General features: G+C 43.3%; 1 protein-coding gene across 1 annotated transcript in view; it reads left to right on the forward strand.

Annotated features, from left to right (window-relative positions):
• LOC147678478 (extracellular calcium-sensing receptor-like) overlaps positions 1 to 14239 on the forward strand; it is a 118358-nt gene extending 104119 nt beyond the window's left edge. Inside the window, exon 6 of the mRNA XM_086945656.1 lies at positions 13329 to 14239. Coding sequence (XP_086801782.1) covers positions 13329 to 14239 — 911 coding nt within the window. The remainder of the gene's footprint in view (positions 1 to 13328) is intronic.
• The last annotated feature ends 4887 nt before the right edge of the window (positions 14240 to 19126 follow it).

Consider the following 19126-nt stretch of genomic DNA (forward strand, 5'->3'; position numbering starts at 1 on the left):
GCGTTGACGCGTTTCGGTGGTATTTTTCTGGTAACAACCACCTTCTTCAAGACAAGCCAAATACTAGTCTTTCTTATTTATAAAAAGCACATTAAAAACCTCATGGAGTAAAGAGGTTTGTGAAATAATAATACCACTGGTATTCTCTCTGCGGAGCACCTTAGGGCTGCACACGGTGTGCAAAAAACTTATTTCTAATGGGTGTTAAGGAGCTGCACCTCGAATGTCTATATTCCAGCAGCCCATCCAGTCCCTTTATTGTATATTGGTTCCCAAAAGGTAATGCCAATAAGTGATTATTCTTCCAAGGCAACAAGAAATTATTGGCACCAATATGCCTGTTGGTCCTAGCCACTCTTATATGGAAGTGGAAGTCCTCTTATTTTACCGTGGTTCAAATAAACCTTTTAATTCATATGGAAAACTTGATCCTGGACGGCGCTCATCTTTTACGGAAAATCAGGTAGCGTAAAGATCTGACCTCTTTCCTTTTAACCTCCGAATAGACCTGGGCCAATTTGTCAATGTCCTGAGTAATTTGAATACCTAAGTATCTTATTTGGTGGTGAACTAAAGGCGAGCTGGATTGCAAATTCCGTGACATAATTTCAGTTTTTTGTGTGTTATTTAAATAACCAGATATCTTCCCAAAATCTATTATAAGATGCTCCAACTTTGGCAAAATCGCAGGTGATTCTTTTGTAAAAATCATCAAATCATTGGCATACAAGGCCAGCTTTTTTACCCATCCTGAGGGTCTCAAGGAGCTTGAGGCAAGATGGGTGTATTACTTATCGAAAAGCCAGGTTTTGAGTTGCTTTCTGAAGGAGAGGTGGTTCTGTGTAAGACGGAGGTGAGTGGGGAGAGAATTCCAAGTCTTGGCTGCTAAGTAGGAGAAGGATCTTCCTCCCATGGTGGATTTATGGATGCGCAGGATTGCGGCGAGTGCTTGATTGGATGAGCGTAGTTGGCGGGTGGGTGTGTAGAAGGAAAGTCGTGTGTTGAGGCATTCTGGTCCAAGGTCGTAGAGGGCCTTGTGTGCGTGGGTGAGGAGACGGAATGTGATTCTCTTGTTTACGGGAAGCCAGTGGAGGTCTTTCAGGTGACCGGAAATGTGAGCATGACGGGGGATGTCCAATATGAGTCTGGCGGAGGCTTTTTAGTTGCGTTGGAGTTTTTTCTGTAGTTTGGCAGTGGCTCCAGCGTAAAGGGTATTTCCATAATCCAGTCGACTAGTGACCAGTGCGTGGGTGACTGTCTTTCTTGTTTCGGTGGGGACCCAACAGAATATTTTTTTGAGCATGCGTAGGATGTTGAAGCATGAGGAAGAGACAGCGTTGACTTGTCTGGTCATCGAGAGGGAGGAGTCTAGGATGAAGCCAAGGTTACGTGTGTGATCTGTAGGTATGGGTGCTGTGCCCAGGGCCGGTGGCCACCATGAGTCGTCCCAGGCAGAGGGGGATGATCCTAGGATGAGGACTTCCATTTTGTCCGAGTTTAGTTTTTGGTGTTTGGGTCTTTGGTGAGGGAGAGGATCAGCTGGGTGTCGTCTGCGTAGGAGATGATGTTGAGGTTGTGTTGTCGCACGATGGATGCGAGGGGACTCATGTAAACGTTGAAGAGGGTGGGACTGAGCGATGATCCTTGTGGTACGCCGCAGATGACTTCGGTGGCCTCTGATTTGAATGGGGGGAGGCGGACTCTCTGGGTTCTTCCGGCAAGGAACGAGATGATCCAGTCCAGAGCTTTTCCTTGTATTCCGACGTTGCTGAGGCGTTGTATGAGGGTGCTATGGCAGACTGTGTCGAAGGCTGCGGAGAGGTCAAGTAAGATGAGGGCAACTGTTTCTCCGTTGTCCAGTAGTGCTCGAATGTCATCTGTTGCTGCGATGAGGGCCGTCTCGGTGCTGTGTTTGGCTCTGAAGCCGGACTGTGAGGGGTCGAGGGTATTTTTGGATTCGAGGAAGGCGGCGAGCTGACTGTTGACGGCTTTCTCAATGACTTTGGCAGGGAATGGGAGGAGTGAGATGGGGCGGTAGTTCTTGAAAATGTGGTGGGGACAAGGGTCCCCCTCCTAAAATTTGTGCAAAGATTTTGTAATCACAATTCAGCAGGGAGATAGGTCTATAGGACTCACATGTATTAAAATCTTTATTGGGCTTCAAAATCAAAGTAACTGCTGCCTCATTCCAGGAGTTGGGGATTGGAGAATTGCTAGAGAAAATACTATCAAATAATTTTTCTGTAACGGGGGCAAGTGTCTCATTAAGAGCAATGTAGAACTCATTGGGGATGGCATCTAAACCTGCTGCACTTCCTCTTTTTAGATTTTTTTTGTAGTTTCCTATTTAACTGTCGGGCCTGGTCTCCAGATAGAGGCTGTAGGGAAACTTTATTCAAATAATTTTTTATTTGGGCATCTGGGTCCGCAAGGTCTTCAGTATACAGATCTTGAAAGAATATTTCAAACACTTTTTCCATATTGGCCCTATCGGAGATTATCTTGCCTGTCTCTGTATTACAGATCTTCTTACTTAAGTTTCTGGTTTGATTGACGCGAGTTTTCCAGGCCAGGAGTTTCCCACACCCTTCTCCATATTAATAATTAGCAAGTTTAATAACTTCTCATCTTCTTCTAGTGATACTATCAAGATAGTCTAACATATCTTGCAGCTTAGCTAGTACCTCAGGGCTTTCCTCCCTCCGTTCTACATTATTTTGATTGGCTACTTGATTAAGAGAGGCTCACAATAACCTAAATCTTTCTTTAACTTCCTTGTTAATTTTAGCTGAAATACTAATGATTCTACCTCTGATAAATGACTTATAGGCATCCTATATCACCTCCATTGGAGCTGAAATATCGTTCACTTCAAAATAGAACAAGGTGTCAGTCTTTAACTATCAACTACTGAGACATCTTTCAGAAGGGCTTTATTGAATGTCCATCTTTTTGTTTCTGGTTGACTAGAAAATGTTAAGTCCATCTGGACCACTGAATGATCTGATAAGTGTTCTGCGATGTAAGATACTGCACTAACATTATTTATCAGTCTATCAGTATAGAATCTATCAAAAAATAATCGATTCTAGAATGATGACTGTGTTTTTGTTATTAAAGGTAAAATACTGACGCCAGTTACGGTCCTATTTTTTACTGTCCAAATATCTACAAGATTCAGATCATCCTTAAGGACTTTGATCAGGTAGCCAATTTTCGTACGTACTATTCTCTCCCCCTTGAACCTGTCAAGAGAGGGAGTCTGTAAAATATTAAAATTACCACACATAATGATCAGAAAATTAGTTTCTAGTAAGTGATTGTATATAGTTCTGAGAGTTGACTCATCGTCTATATTTGGGCCGTAGTATTCCACCAGCACCACTCACTCATTTCGTATATTTTGTTTTTTTTATATTTCTTTTTATTAAGGAAAGGCATAAAAAAAGCACAGTACAGAGGAAACACTTTCCACATCCCATTACATCTTCCGGGGGGGAAACGGGGAACTGGGTACATACATGTCAAGAACTCACGGGGATGGGGGAATATCAAAAACAGAGTCTCTAGGTGGCACACAGATCTCCCCCTATACTGGTTCTAAGGCCCCCAAACTGATGCCCACTTTCGAGGCCGGCCTCTTGCTATGTAAACAGTCTTTTCACGAAACATACACCAATCCAGGTCATCTTTCCATCCCTCAAGGGTAGGAGTCCACTCGGATCCCCACTGCTGAGCAATATTTCTTTTAGCTATCATATAACCAAGTGTTGTCCATTTAGTTTGCTCCAAATTAAGATCAGTGGGTTCCCAAATATTAAGGAGGCATCTCCTCGCCTCCGGCAACACTGCTACCCCCAAAACCGCATCCATAGTGTTGTGGATCTTACCCCAATACTCTACAATATACCGACATTCCCAAAGGATATGGAAGAACGTACCCACATGACCACACTTCCGTCTGCAAAAACCTGTTTCAGATAGCCACATCCAGAATAGGCAAGGCCCTGTGACATAGACCCTGTGTAATATCTTCAACTGAACAAGCCTTAATCGCGCTGGGATCGCGACTTCCTTCGGAGAGGACACAGCCAGTTGCCAGTCCTCATCGTCCAATTCTATGCTATCTCTCGTCCATTTATCCCTCAGATCCTTAAGGAGATCCACTCCCTGGTTAATTAATTTCTTGTAGATCAGGGAGATCGTTTTCTTAGGCAGATGACCATCTAAAATTCTATCCTCAAGGGGTGAGGCCTCAGGAAGGTCTGCCTCTGCTTCAATGCATTTCGGACCTGTGCGTAGCGAAAGTACTCAGTTCTACTCAGATCAAATTCGGTCTGCAGTTCTTCAAATGTTTTAATCCTCCCCCTATTCCAGATGTCACCGATGGTTGAAACCCCTGTCAAATCCCACTTATAAAAACCTCTTGTATTCCAAAGCTTGCCCAACCTTTCCGAATCAAACAGTGGGGTGGCTAGTGTCAATCGGTCCCTCCATCCCAAAGAACTCGTGGCGTCGTGCCAGATCCAAACCGCATGTTTAGTTGGCCCTGTCAAGTGCAGTTTCGCTGACTTAGCATGCAATGCCCTATTGTAACTACCTCCAGGGAGAAGCCACCTATCCATCGCGTATCCGGGATCCGAGACGGATCCATAAGTACCCTGGTTGATGGCAGCCAGCTGGGAAGCCCAGTAGTATCGTTTAATGTCGGGGAGGGCAATACCGTCATCATACCATGGAAGCGTCAATTTAGCTAAAGCAATACAGGGTCTACCTTCCCATGGTAGACTACGCTGTAACCCTTCCACCTCTCGGAAATAACTGTCTGGCACAATATCTAAAGATTTCTGAAGGGCGTAAAGAAAACGAGGCAGAGACGTCATTTTAAAGAGGGCTGCGCGCCCCAACAGGGAGAGAGGAAGTGTCTTCCAATTAGCCGTGTCGCTCCTAAGTCTCTTCAAAGGGGGAAGGAGATTCCTCGCATACCGGATCACTGGATCCAATGAAATGAAAATCCCCAAATACTTAAAACCGCCCGTATTAATCTGAATCGGACAATTTCGCGGAGGAACCGGAGTCTCCCCCCTAAGAACGAACAAGAGAGATTTCCCCCAGTTTATGGACAGCCCGAGTTTCTACCAAAGGAGGCTAACACATTACAAACAACAATAAGGGACTTTCTCGGTGAGGCCAAATAAAGTAGAATATCGTCCGCATACAAAGAGATGCGGTCCTCCCAGTCAGGGGACCATCGAATACCCCGGATAGAAGGCTCCCAGTGAATCCAGGCCGCCAAGGGTTTCAGGAACAGCGAGAAAAGAAGCGGAGAGAGGGGACACCCCTGTCGAGTGCCCCGACCGAGACGAAAGGACGCTGAGACCCAATTGTTAAACACTACCTGGGTGAGAGGTTCAGTGTACAACAAACGCACCCAGCGAATGAAGTCGGGCCCAAATCCAAATTTTGCCAGGACTGCCCACAAATACGGCCATTCTACGGTGTCGAAGGCCATTGTTGCATCCAGCAAGGCTATTATGGCCGGTTCCTGCAGGGTATGAGCCCTGGCTATCACGCCATGTAACCTACGTAAATTTAGAGCCGTATTTCTATGGGGAATAAAGCCCGACTGATCCAGGTGTATCAGTCCGCTAATCATTTTAATCAGCCGAATAGAGAGAAGCTTGGCAAGTATTTTAGGCTCCGCGTTCAATAACGGAATAGGCCTATAAGAGGCACATTTAGTCTTCGGTTTGCCCTCCTTATGGATGACCACCACCGACGCCACCCTCTGATCATAAGGTAGTACCCCCTTCTCACGGGCCTCAAAAAAACATACCTTTAAGGTAAGGAGCAATCTTATCCGGCCTAAGCTTATATAGCTCAATTGGGATCCCGTTGGGCCCCAGTCCTTTACCCTAGTTCAAGGAGCGTACTGCCAGGGCTATTTAATCGGTTGTAAGGGCACTATCCATAAAATGATGGTCCTCCTTGGACAAGCACGGGAGCTGTATATCTCGCAGAGCGAATAGGAGTCCTCTTCCGGTCCATCCGAGACCGAGGTATACACAGTTTGAAAATATACCGCAAAGCTATCCACTATACCCTGGGGATCCGTAAGCCGTGCTCCCTCAGCTGTCTCAAGTTCTGGGACAACACGATCTGCCCTATCCTTTTCGTCTAGCCAGGCAATAAGTTTCCCTGCTTTATCTCCGAGGTCATACAGTCGACCCTGCTGCTCCCTACTTAGGGCCATGGCACTATCAGTGACCAGATATCTATACTCAAGTTGCTTAAGACTTAGGACGTGCAGTTTAGCACGAGTTACCTCCTGCTCCATTCCTACCTCCAAGCGACCTATCTCAGCCTCTGCTTCAACAACTTCTTTATTCCTTTCCTTTTTCGTTCCAGCTATCAATGACAGCGCCTGACCCCTGATAACCGTCTTAAAGGCTTCCCAAAGAGAAACAGAAGAGGACACCGATCCCTCATTTTCCAGGAAGTAGTGATCTAGAGCCTTGATAAGGTCTTTACGAAGTCTGGGGTTACGCATATACCAGGGATTATTAGGGGTTACCCTACCCGCCAATCCCAATGCAACACAGAACCGGAACCAGAGTGGGGAATGGTCAGAGATGCCCCTGGAGAGGTAAACTACCTCAGCAATGTAAGATGCGTGGGCCACGGGCACCAAGCAATAATATAAACAGGAAAGACTAGCATGGGCCCCAGAAGGAAAGGTGTATTGTCTCTGGTCCGGGTGGAGCAGTCTCCAGCCATCCACCAAACTCATAGCCTCAAGAAAGTCAGGCAGCCATCGCTGAACACGCCCCGTATCCTGCTGGGGGTGTCTATCCATAAGTCCAGAAAACACTGCATTGAAGTCTCCCCCCAAGATCTGTAATCACCTTGGCAGATCCAGCAGAACCTTTCCCAAATCAGCGAAAGTAGTAGACTGCATGCCCGGGGGGACATACACCGACAATAGAGTGAGGACTTGCCCCTCCAACGACCTGTCACCCCGACATATCTGCCTCTGTCATCCTCAGAAATAGAGTCAATCACAAACTGGAGCGCCTTCCGAGTCAGGATGCCCACCCCAATGGAACCTGATGTGAATCCCGCATGTGCCACCAACCTGTATCCCATTCTATGCATTGCCTTACATGAATTCCCTACTAAATGTGTTTCCTGGAGCAAGACCACATCAGGCCCATGACGTTTATGATACTGAAAAACCACACTACGTTTAATTTTGTCCCCCAGCCCATTCACATTCCAACTCAATACCTTCAGTTCCCTAACTCCCATCGTCATACATGAAAAGGAAGTGACAATCCTCTGACTGTTGCAACACATAAATGCTACGTTTCAACTCGATGCCTTGGTAAACGAAAACTAAAAACACACCAACTGATTCAAAACAACAAACAAAAACCCACCCCAATAATAACATTCCCAGGGCACCTCCCCCCAAACGGCACCCCTGCTCTTCGCTTTCGCCTAACCCAACTTGCAATGTGCCTGTCGCCCCATAATCTAACTAACGACTAACTAAAGATGGAAAGGAGGAGGAAGACAGCTCTCAAGAAACCCCCCCACTCCCCTTAGCTCCAACTTCGGGCCAATATCGACACACATCAAACCCTTCCCCCTGAGCCTCTTCTTAATCCCCAAGAATCCCTGGCGCTGTCTCTGCACTGCTTGTGTGAAATCAGGGAAAAAGGAAAGGCTGGCATTCTCAAACCTAAGAGAGCCTCCCGACCTGGAGGCCTGCAGGATAGCGTCTCGGTCCCTGAAATTAAGTACCCTTGCAATCAGCGGACGCGGAGGAGCCCCAGGCCTAGGTCTCCTACCCGGGACTCTATTCGCCCGCTCGACAGTAAAGAAATTACTCAGCACCTTGGGCTGAAGGGGGTTAAGGACGAGATACTCCTCAAATAAATCTGGGGCAGGGCCCTCTGCCTTTTCCGGGACTCCAACGATCCTGACGTTGTTCCTTCGGGCTCTCCCTTCATATTCATCGAGCTTCCGGTTTGTGAGTTCCCCAGCCCTCTTAAGTTCCCGTACCTCCCGCTGTAGCTCTGCCACATCGTCCGTCAAACTCGTGGTTTTAATATCCAGTGACTTAACCTTCTCACTAGTTTGGGTGAGATCCGCACTGATAAGGTTTACTTCAATAGTCACTGCATCTAACTTGTGATCAAGTGACTCCATTTTATGTCCTAGGGACGTTTTAACCCCATCTATAGAAAACATCAAATCAAGAAGCGTTGGTTCCACCAGTGGGCGAGACAGCTCCCTCCCAACTCCTGCACCTTCTTCGAGTCTTGTGGGGACCCCTTGGGCGTCGTGTAGGGGTCTAACTTGTTCGCCTGCACATAGCGAGAACCCTTGAAGGACCGAGCCTGGGACCTCTCAGCTTCAGGTTTAGTCGCCATCTATGACTTCCTGCCAGGACTGTCAACATCCAGCAATGTGACCACGACTCCACTGGCCTAGTCCACTTCGCCAATTCACCGGTCCCCCGCGGCCCCTGCAGCTGCAATGTCCTTCGTCACTTCTGGGCACTGGCCTGACCGCAATGCCACACTCCTCAATTGACTCTTGCCACCTCCAAGCCCACGGAATCAGCGACATCAGCAGGCCAGTTGATCCACCACCCAAACACTTCTTTGACAGTCCTCCCTGCACTCACACTGGTGATCGGGAGAAAAGGGGGGAGGTGCGAACCCGGGCAAATGAGCTTTACTCCTGCTCCACACACAGCCAGGCGGTTACACTTCTAAAGAGCAGCAATTTTGCTGATCTAGCCTTGTTACGCTGAGAGACAGCGTCTTTGGATGCACCACAGTCGGGGGTCCAGTCCCTCTGCTCACCTCCTCCGCACTGGCTTCTGCTGCGCAGCCAGCACCCGGTTTCCACTATGCTCACCCACTCGCCGGGCCCCTATGCCCCGGTCCTCAGCTGATTTCCAGCGTCTTTCCGACTCCAAAATGCACCGATAATCACCCACTATTGATGTGCAGGTAGGCGTCGCCAGGCAGGTATCAGGTTAGGCTATGAGGATTCACCTCTTATCTCCCGGTCCAGGATGCACAAAGTTCAGCCCCGACCGGCCACTTCTGGTTTCTGCCGCCTTTGTTGTGACACTTGCGGCCGGCCTCACATCCCACTCTAGCCCCGGGTTTCAACAACCTCGGAGGCCCAAGACTGCACGACACTCTGCTCCGGTCCCCGACCTCGCAGCAGGACCGGAGTTGCGCCAGGGGGGTGTTGCGGGATCTCCGCCGACCGATTTTCCATGCCGCGACCCAGGATTTAAACAGGATGTGGGGCGAGGGGTAAGTCTTGACGGAGCTGCTCTCCTACGCAGCCATCTTCGGCGCACGTTAGGCTCCTCCTCCTCATTTTGTATTTTAATGTCTGTCATAATCCATAGCCCCTTATTGTCTATCTTGGAGGAACCCAAGATTGCTTTGACTGATTTATTAACAATAATCGCCACACCTTTAGTTCAAAATTGTTGCGTAGTATGAAGCGAAAAATCAACCCATCTTTGCTTAGCGACAGTCGCCTCCCATTCCTTAATTGTGAGGTGAGTTTCTTGTAGAATCATAATATCAAAATCTGCTTGACTTAGGTATTAAAAAATCCTCCTTTGTCTACTTGCTTCCCTAGGGCCATTCATATTCCAAGTACAAATTCTGGTTCGAGTGACTTTATTAATTTAGGCTCAAGTCAATTCCATTTTTGTATCCCAGATTTGTGCATCTGTTTTAGTTGTGTTGGATGTATATGTGTTGGCTGTGGTATTGCTTAGCTTACTGGGTGTGCTGTTGTGTTTGTGCTGTGCTGATTTGTCTTGTGTGGGTTGATGTTGTTTCACTCATGTCTGTGTGTGACTGGTATGCTTGGTGTGCACACACTGCTTGTTGTGCGTACGGTGCTGTGTGGATGTGGCCTTGGCATTGCCTGATGTGCATCCCCTGATGTCCTGCAGTGTTTGTTCAGATTTTTGCCTGTGCATCTGTAGTTTGTTTGCTGTGGCTGTGTTGTTCTGTGATGGTGCACTTCTTGTGTGTGTTGTGGTATGTTGTGTGTGCTTTGTTCCTGAGTGATGAGGTTGTGCACTCCTGTTTGTATAGGTGTCTAAGTGTCTGTATGGGTGGGGGTGTGTGTGACTGCCTGTATGGATGAGTGAGTGGGAGAGTCAGTGGATGTAGGGGTTATTGATTATGTGTGTGAGGGGGTGTATGGGTGTGTGTGTATATGGCTGTAAGGTTGAGTGAATGGATGTGTCAGTGGTATATAGGTGAATAACTGGATATGTGAAAGGCAGTATAAGTGAGTGTTAGATTATATGAGTGACTGTATTTGTGAGTGAGGGATTGTGATAGTGGTTGTATGGATGAGTGTGTGCTTGTGTGAGTGCCTGTACAGGCGAGTGAGTATGTGTTACTATCTGTATGCATAGTGAGTGGGTGTGTGTATAACTGTATTGGTGAGAAAATAGCTGTGTGATTGACCTTATTGGTGAGTGAGTAGGTGTGTGAGTAGCTCTATGAGTGACTGACAGTGTGAGTGACTCTATTGATATATGAGTGGATATATCAATGGCTGTATTAGGTGGTAAGTTGGTGTATGAGTGGCTGTATGGATAACTGAGTGGATGTGTGTGTAGACCTATTAATCAGTGACTGGGTATGTAAGTACTGGTATGGGTGTTTTAATGGTTTGAGAATGTAAGTGTGAAAGTTGTAGTGGGTGCATGAAAGGTTATATGGGGTGTGAGTGGGTGCATCAGAGATTATGTGGATGATGTCATGAGACATGGAACTCCCTCCCCATCCACCTACGGCTGACCCAGGACCACCTCTCCTTCAGGAAACAACTCAAGACCTGGCTTTTCGAGCTGTAACGCCCCCCCAAGCGCCTTGAGACCCTACTGGGTGAGCAGTGCGCTCTACAAATTCTTGATTGATTGATTGATTGATTGAGTGATGCCATAAGTGATGTAATTTGAAATGGCATCAGTGACGTCACTGACAATGTCATGAGTGATATAATCTGTGAGGTCATCAGCAGTGCATTGCGGGGCACGAGCTATAGTTAGCTCAGCTAACTATAACTGTTGAATTTCACTCATTTTGTTTGAGTGAAACTTGAGCCTAACTATAACGTCTTTGTAACTTTTGTTTTTTTCAGTGAATTTCTAAGGATTTTTAAATTCTGTTTCATAACTATATCGTCCCTGTAACCTTTGTTTTTTTTCAGTGAATTTCTAAGGTTTTTCAAATTCTATTTTCCTACTTTGATGTCCATGTCCTATGATTTTTCTATTGAATTTTTAAGATTTTTAAATTGTATTTTCTATCTACAACAACAATCTGCATTTTGACATGCCTGGAATATATAGAGGTGGTGGAGTTCACTTTACAGACAAAGGGAACAGTGTGTTTCTAGGTTTCTGTGTTTCTTATACACACTCTCAACACAAAGGCTCTGTCAGAGCCACCCTAGAGCTTAAAATGTTGTCCATTTTCTCTACAAATTATTTTTGTGAGGACTTTTTGAAATTTGCGGTGATGTTGCAAAACAAAAGCCGAAATTCAATGACCACTAGCACTTTCAAAAATTTCAACTTAAAACATTCATTCTAACTAATACAATACAAACATTACTAACCACATCACCGGTTTAAAAACATATATGAACACATATTTTTCTAGTAGGTTTTTTAAGAAACTATCTAAACCCTACATCACATTTTCACGATTAAACAGAGGGTCGTGATTACTCTGGTAGCGTAGATGATTGCACCTTTTTTATAGAGTGCAAAACACATATATGCACACATTTTACAGTATTTTAGACATTAGGGGTTTATTACTACACTGTTTAGAGTCATATTTCTGTAGGGAGTTTGCATAAAAACAATTATTTAAACAGATTTTACATTTTCCACGATGATGCCGGGTGTAGCAATGATATCCGTAGCCACGGTCATCGCAAATACGTTACAAAATTGGGTCTGCACGTGGGTGCAAGACTCTTCTAATGTGTGCAGTATAATGTCTAGAGATAGTTTGGGGTTCAGCATGATATATCATTTTTTTAGTTAAGGTGTGTTTTTTTACTTAAAGAAATATGCTCAAATTTAGAATCATTTGGTAGATGCCATTGGCCCTGCATATTTGCTACCATCCACTGAGTCGGTACCTTTCCTGACTAATTTCTAAATACAAATACACTATACATTGGTAGGGAACAATATCTGAAAATTATACAGTTTTGGGAGAGTCATTCATGATATTTCATTTATCATTCCTTTCATATTGTTATTACATAATTTTTACATTAAAATCCCTTTTCATTACAATTTTATTACATAAATATACAATTTTATAAGTAATTCTTAATGCATGCTAATGATGGCTTCCCTTAAAAAAGTCAAATATGTCTCCCTACCCTATTTCTTCCAATTTATTCCATTCAAACATCCATCTTGACCGGTACAGACGCAGCCAACAGGCATTTGGCAGTAATGAGACGCTTCTTCAGGGCCGTAATACAGACAAACACAACATAAACACAACCTAAGGAAAGAAGTTCAATTACAACTGAATTAGGGTTACAGTTCACTAAGTGAAGTAGTATATATACACTAGCATCCTCAATTAGATGCAATAGTTACAAAAAACATTACAAGCACAAATATGAATATATATTGGTGTGATATATGACAAGCTTCATTTAATGTACATATTCATATTAATTTACTTTCAATGATCTACATTACAGAAATTGTTCAATGAGGGAATGTTCCAAACTTTTAACCTCTTCAATATATGGACAATAAAACGTCTTCCACATGCATTCTAGGTGGAGTTATATCACTCAGAGCTGAACATTTTGATGTACTTGATATACAATATACCTACTTCATATTGAACAAGTTCTCCAGGTTATTTTAGATCTACAATTAACCACTTCCTAGTCATCTTAGTCCTTATATTTCACTTCCCAATAATTTTAGAACCTCAGTTATTCAAAATATATATACACATATGTGTGTATATCTTGTAGATGATGATGATGAAGTCAAGGTATCTGGTATTATCTGTGAGCTTAGTTGTGGAGATAAAAAGTACTTGAATAGTCCTAGTCATTACTATCAAGGGTATTAATTGACTCTGCTATGAAATGTATAATCTGTGTAAAGGTAATGCACAAATAGTAAACTGTACATAATTCTATTTATTCCTTAATAAACACATGACAATTCTTTATTTATTACTGCTAAAGGATTTGATACTTTTCTCCCACAGACTCAACTGAATGTTCCAAGTGTCCGTGGGATCAGTGGCCAAATGCGAAGCAGGACAACTGCATTCTGAAAGTAATAGAGTTCCTCTCCTATGAAGAGCCTTTAGGTGTTGGCCTGACAGTCATATGTATTTTTTGCTCTCTAATGCCAGTTGCTATTCTTGAACTTTTTATTCATCATAGGAACACCCCCATTGTCAAAGCCAATAACCGTTCTCTAAGCTACCTCCTGCTATTTTCTCTTGCTCTATGCTTTCTCTGTTCACTCAGCTTTATTGGTTATCCTACTACAGTGAAATGTCTTCTCCGCCAGGCAGCTTTTGGGTTGACTTTTTCTCTTTGCATTTCTTGCATCTTATCCAAAACTATTATGGTGGTCATTGCGTTCAACGCCACAAAACCCAACAGTGACTTAAGGAGATGGGTTGGGCCCCAACTATCGTACATAGTGATTGTTGTCTGTACATTCATTCAAGTTCTCCTTTGTGCCTCCTGGATAATTCTTTCTCCACCTTCCTCTGAATATAACATCAATTCTCAACCTGGAAAGATAATATATGAATGTAATGAAGGGTCTACAATTGCTTTCTGGTCTATGCTTGGATACCTTGGGCTTCAGGCCACTATAGGTTTTATAGTGGCCTTCCTGGCTAGAAAACTGCCTGACAGCTTCAATGAGGCCAAATTCATTACCTTCAGCATGCTGGCCTTTCTTACCGTCTGGTTCTCATTTATTCCAGCCTATCTCAGCACCAAGGGCAAGTACATGGTTGCAATGGAGGTCTTTGCCATCTTGTCTTCCAGTTCTGCATTGGTTTCCTGCATATTCTTCCCAAAATGTTACATTATTCTGTTGAGACCTCAAATGAACACAAAGGAATATCTGATGGGAAAGGACGTTGGGAAGAAATAAGACACTACTTAGACACCTTCACTGTAGCTGTCTGATACAATGTTCCTAATGATCCTGCAAAATGTGTTACACGTATGAGGCAAAATAAATATCTTATAAAGGATCAAAGAGTCAGTCTAGGCTAGAAATATTCAGAAAACAATTTCCAGAAACAGCATATTAAATAATGAAAATAACTGACTGTTCTGTTGTCATACTGGTTTAGGGAGTCTTTTTCAGGTATTTACTTTTTCATCCAAAGTGAATACATTAATGGTTGAAAAAGTGTGTCTCCTTTAGTGGTTCTTGAATATTGTTTCATAATCTGAGAGCATTAATAGTGATAGTGATTGAGTTGATAACTTAACTGTGATATTTTTACATAGAGTTCTACTCAATCAATCAATCAATATTTACTTTATTCGATTAGCTTCAGCAATCATAAAAGTACAACAAAAAAGAGAACATCAAGGAATATCATTCCATAATATATAATCCATCATGGTTCAGTGTCAAACATAAGCAAAAAACACACCTAACAACAATCTGGTTAAATACCAGCAAACAGTGACATTGTCTAAACATTGAAGATATAGGAGGGCTGGTCTTGCTTGGTTAAAATTCAAAGGCACAAGTTGTGGGTGTATATACTTTTGTCAAAATTGGCCCTTTAGGAAAGATTAAAACAATATGTAAAGTGTCTAGTACAGAAAAATCATCACATGTACAAATAGGAGGATCTTGTGGTTTATGCTATCCTGCTACTAGTTGGAGGAACATATTCAAACAAAAAATAAGTTAGAAGTCTTCTCTGGCTAACCAGCATATCCAATGTTAAATAAAATTCGATGTTATCAATAGGTTTCACCATTGCATAATGTGCCCAGCAGTGCTTGTGATGTGAGTCTATAGTTCTCGCTTCATGGGTATACACCATAACTGATTTCTTAATCCTACAATATATGATTTTGAGATTCGCTCTGGGGAATTAAAGAGATGAGATCCCAAATTTGTCGGGGTAGTTTTTATATAACTCAGCCAAGGTATAGGCAAGTTTGGTCCATGTGCAGACAGTCTCTCACTATTACTCTATTAAATTCTAGCTCTTTTTTGGTCCAAATCGAAAAACATAAAAATAAGGGGTGCAAGCCAATATAGTCAGCTACACAGCCTGCCCCTATCTCATCATGTACTATTTCTGCCGGCACATTCTATGGAATTCGTAACAGTTTCCTTAAATATTTATTTTCTGCTCTTTGTATGGAAGTCAAATATTTGTAGCCCGAACCTCTGCTCCACATTCTACACTTGGAACAAACTTAGTCTTATGAAGATATAAAATAGACTTAATATGACTGTAGCCTAAACACCTGGAAAACGCATCTATGCAAAAAACAGCCCTATTAAAGGATTGGGTGTGAGATTTCAATAATGGGTCACAGGGCAATTTATCATCCAGTAGTATGCCTAAATAGCTAAACTTGTCTACCTTACTTATGTTTTTTTCCTTTATTGCATGGGTTTTAGCCTTAGTTCCTCTAGATCAGGGGTCTCCAAACCGGTCCTGGAGGGCCGGATCCATGCCAGATTTTTTGGATATCCCCATTGAGATACATGTAGTAATTTTAAAAATCTGGCATGGATCCGGCCCTCCAGGACCGGTTTGGAGACCCCTGCTCTAGAACCTATGGTCATGGTGTATGATTTAGAATAATTAATGTTAGGACCTAGAGTTTCCATTAAACCATAAAAAGTACATAATAAAAGTTGCAGCCATTCACATATAAAAAGGCTGGAACTGTTCTGTGTCCTATCCTCGGGACATATTCGCAATCTTCCATTAACTGGCCTAATTTATTTATGTATAAAATGAAAAGGAGTGGAGCTAAAATACATTACTGCCGGACCCATTTTCCTAACTGTAAGTGCTTAGTGCAGTCACCTGATGGGCCATATTTTACCGATGGCTCAAGGGCCAAGTGCAACTTAGTTCTACTCATCCTCATCACATTCCCTGAAGCGCATGAGTTCATATCCTGTGGCATGGTGTGAGTTCTGTAAGTTCCATATCTACAAACATGCATGTGACGGGTTGTTTGGCTTCTTCAATGTTTCAATGCTCACAATAAGTAACATTTCTACTCACCTTCATTGTGTCTGTCTCTGTCTCTGTCTCTGTCTCTGAACTGTTGATGTTTCTATGCCTAGAAATTCAACTTTACCTCTAGCTGAAATTGTGCTTGATGTAAGGCTTTCACTAAAAACATCCATGAATTTAATGACTTAAAACTGACAGACAGAAGTGGTTGGATTAGATTGTAAATGCTAAAGTATGAACAGAACCCTTTTTGTTGTGGGTGGCCACTAGCCCTGGAACTTGTTTTAGTAATGGAGTGCAGTTTTCTAATGCCAAAACACAATTGTTTGTGTGACTAATGTGTAAAAAATTAATTTTTGTTCTAGTGTAATTCATAAAAGGTTGATACTTTGTCACACAATCAATTTGTATAAAAATGTGTTTTTCTTTTACCAAATAAACATAGAAACCTTGATTTAGTTCCAAACTTTAAGCCTGATGTACAAAGCTATTTTGCCGTTTCAAACACAGCAATTCGTATGACTGTGGCCAGAGCAAGTTGGGCTGAGCGAGTTTGTCTGGAGGGTACGTCGAATGAGAGGTGGGGGTTCAGATATGCTGTCTACATCATGAAGAGCTTTGTAGGTATGTGTGAGGAGATTGATGGTGATTTTCTTTTTGACTGAGATCCAGCTGAGTTGTCAAAGGTGTTCTGTGATGTGACTGCTGCGGGGTATCTTGTTGACTAGTCTAGCTGTAGCATTTTGAACATTCTGTAGGTTCTTGAGGAGTTTTTGGGTGACGCTGGCATTAAGTGCATTGCCGTAGTCTGCTGGTGATGAGGAGTGGGTGACCATCTTTTTGGATTCTGTGGGGATTCATCTGAATGTCTTTCCAAGCAGGTGGAGCAAGTAGAAGCAAGATGAGTATACTGGGTTGATCTGGTGGTTGATAGTGAGCAAGGAGTCCAGTATGATGCTGAGGTTAGGGGTGTGGTCCACCGGGGTGAGAGGGTTTCCCAGTTCAATGGGCCAACAGGAGTCATCCAAGGCTGAGGGGGCAGGTACCAGGATGAGTACTTCGGTCTTGTCCTAGTTGAGCTTGAGGCAGGCATCTTTCATCTAGTTGGTAACAGCATTCATCCAAGTGTGAAAGTTAATTCTGGCGGCTGTGACTTCATTGTTGAGAGAGAGGATCAGCAGGGTGTTGTTGGCGTCGGAGACGATTTTGAGTCCATGATGTCTGACACTGGCTGCACGGGGTCATGTAGACGTTGAAGAGGGTTGGGCTCAGTTAGGAGCCCTAGGGCACTTTGCAGCAGATCTCTGTAGGCTCTGAGAGAAATGGAGGAAGTCTGACTTGCTGAGTTCAGCCACTATTTAGTAATTAGTAGCTTTTGAATCTGGTCTTCTTTTATTGGAGAAGAGGTCCTTTAAAAAAGTTTTTCATGTTGGGAAATGTGGGTTTGGGAATATATGTCTGCTGTGCCTTGAAGACCTCCTTCTCTGAATTTGAGTTACACGCAGGAGATCACAAAATGTGACTGTCTAATTAATGTAAATGGATACAATTTGATGTGGCCTATTAGTGTTGGTTTAAAAAAGTGGATTATATGATAGTGTATTTGATGCTTTCACATGGCTGCAGTTTACACGTCTCTGTGAGTCTGAAACATTTCCTACATTTGGAGCAATAAGTAACGCATATCAAAGTTTACTTATGCAAGAATATGCTTCATTCACTGATAACTTATGTGAGTTTTTTTACACTTATTGTAGAAGATGACCATCTTTTTGTGTGGTGTACTTCTAGGTTTTTGCCTTAAATATTTTTGCTGTCTGAAGATCTTTGTGCACTTTACCCCTGCTAACCAGGGTAAACGTTCTTGTGCTTCTCCTTTAAATATGATATAATACTAATTGTCATGGGTTATGCACCTATAAGTCCCTAGTTTAGGGTACAAATTATACCCATGGCTCATAAGATAATTGTCAGTAGTTGACGGAAGCACCTCTTGTGCCATTCACTAGACTAATAATGTAAATCATGGCTTCAGGCCTACCATTGTACCCTGACTAAAGCAGCTTTTAAACTGTAATTTGACCTGTCAAAATAAACCCATTGACCGGCACTACATCTATGAGCACCCTATTGCTCATAAGGCAACATGCATGGTATTTAAATGTATGTGTAAATTTAATGTTAAAAAGCCTGTCTAGCTGTTTCATAGGAATACATTGGAATACAATATTCAATGTAATATTGTTATCTTCAGCTAAGAAAGAGTTAGAAAGCTAATTTTTGAACATTACCCTCCAGATACAGGTCTTTGAGTGTTCAACCCTGAATGAGGAGTGAAACCTGCTTCCAGAGCAAAAAATAAAGACTTGGAAGTGGGGGATGTGTGTCTCTGTTCCTCTGGCAGGATAACAATTTAGGCAGTGCCCAGGACCTTAATTGACTTTAAAGGGGCCTGCCCTGTCCCAGGCAGGTATCAGATGACATCTGCACAGGCCTTCCAAAAAAGGCAGACTCCCTCCCCAGTGGAGAGGGGATTCTCCAGAACTGGTATGAAGAGACCACAGTGGAGGGAATTCTCATTTCTTAGGCCACACCCCTGGGGTTGGCACACAGGCTCTTCACAATGAGAGAAGGGTTTTGCCATCTGGGATTTCGGCATGGAGGGGTACAGTAGGATTATTATTTGATATAGGGCACGCAGGAAATTCTACAAAAGTGGGTAGGGTAACCCCCGGGAACTTTTACCCCATTGTTAAGCACACAAAGGCTGGTGCCAGACATAAATGTGACATACCCAAGACCTGATAAAG

This window comes from Lissotriton vulgaris, chromosome 12 (genome assembly GCF_964263255.1).
Source record: "Lissotriton vulgaris chromosome 12, aLisVul1.2, whole genome shotgun sequence".
NCBI lineage: Eukaryota > Metazoa > Chordata > Amphibia > Caudata > Salamandridae > Lissotriton > Lissotriton vulgaris.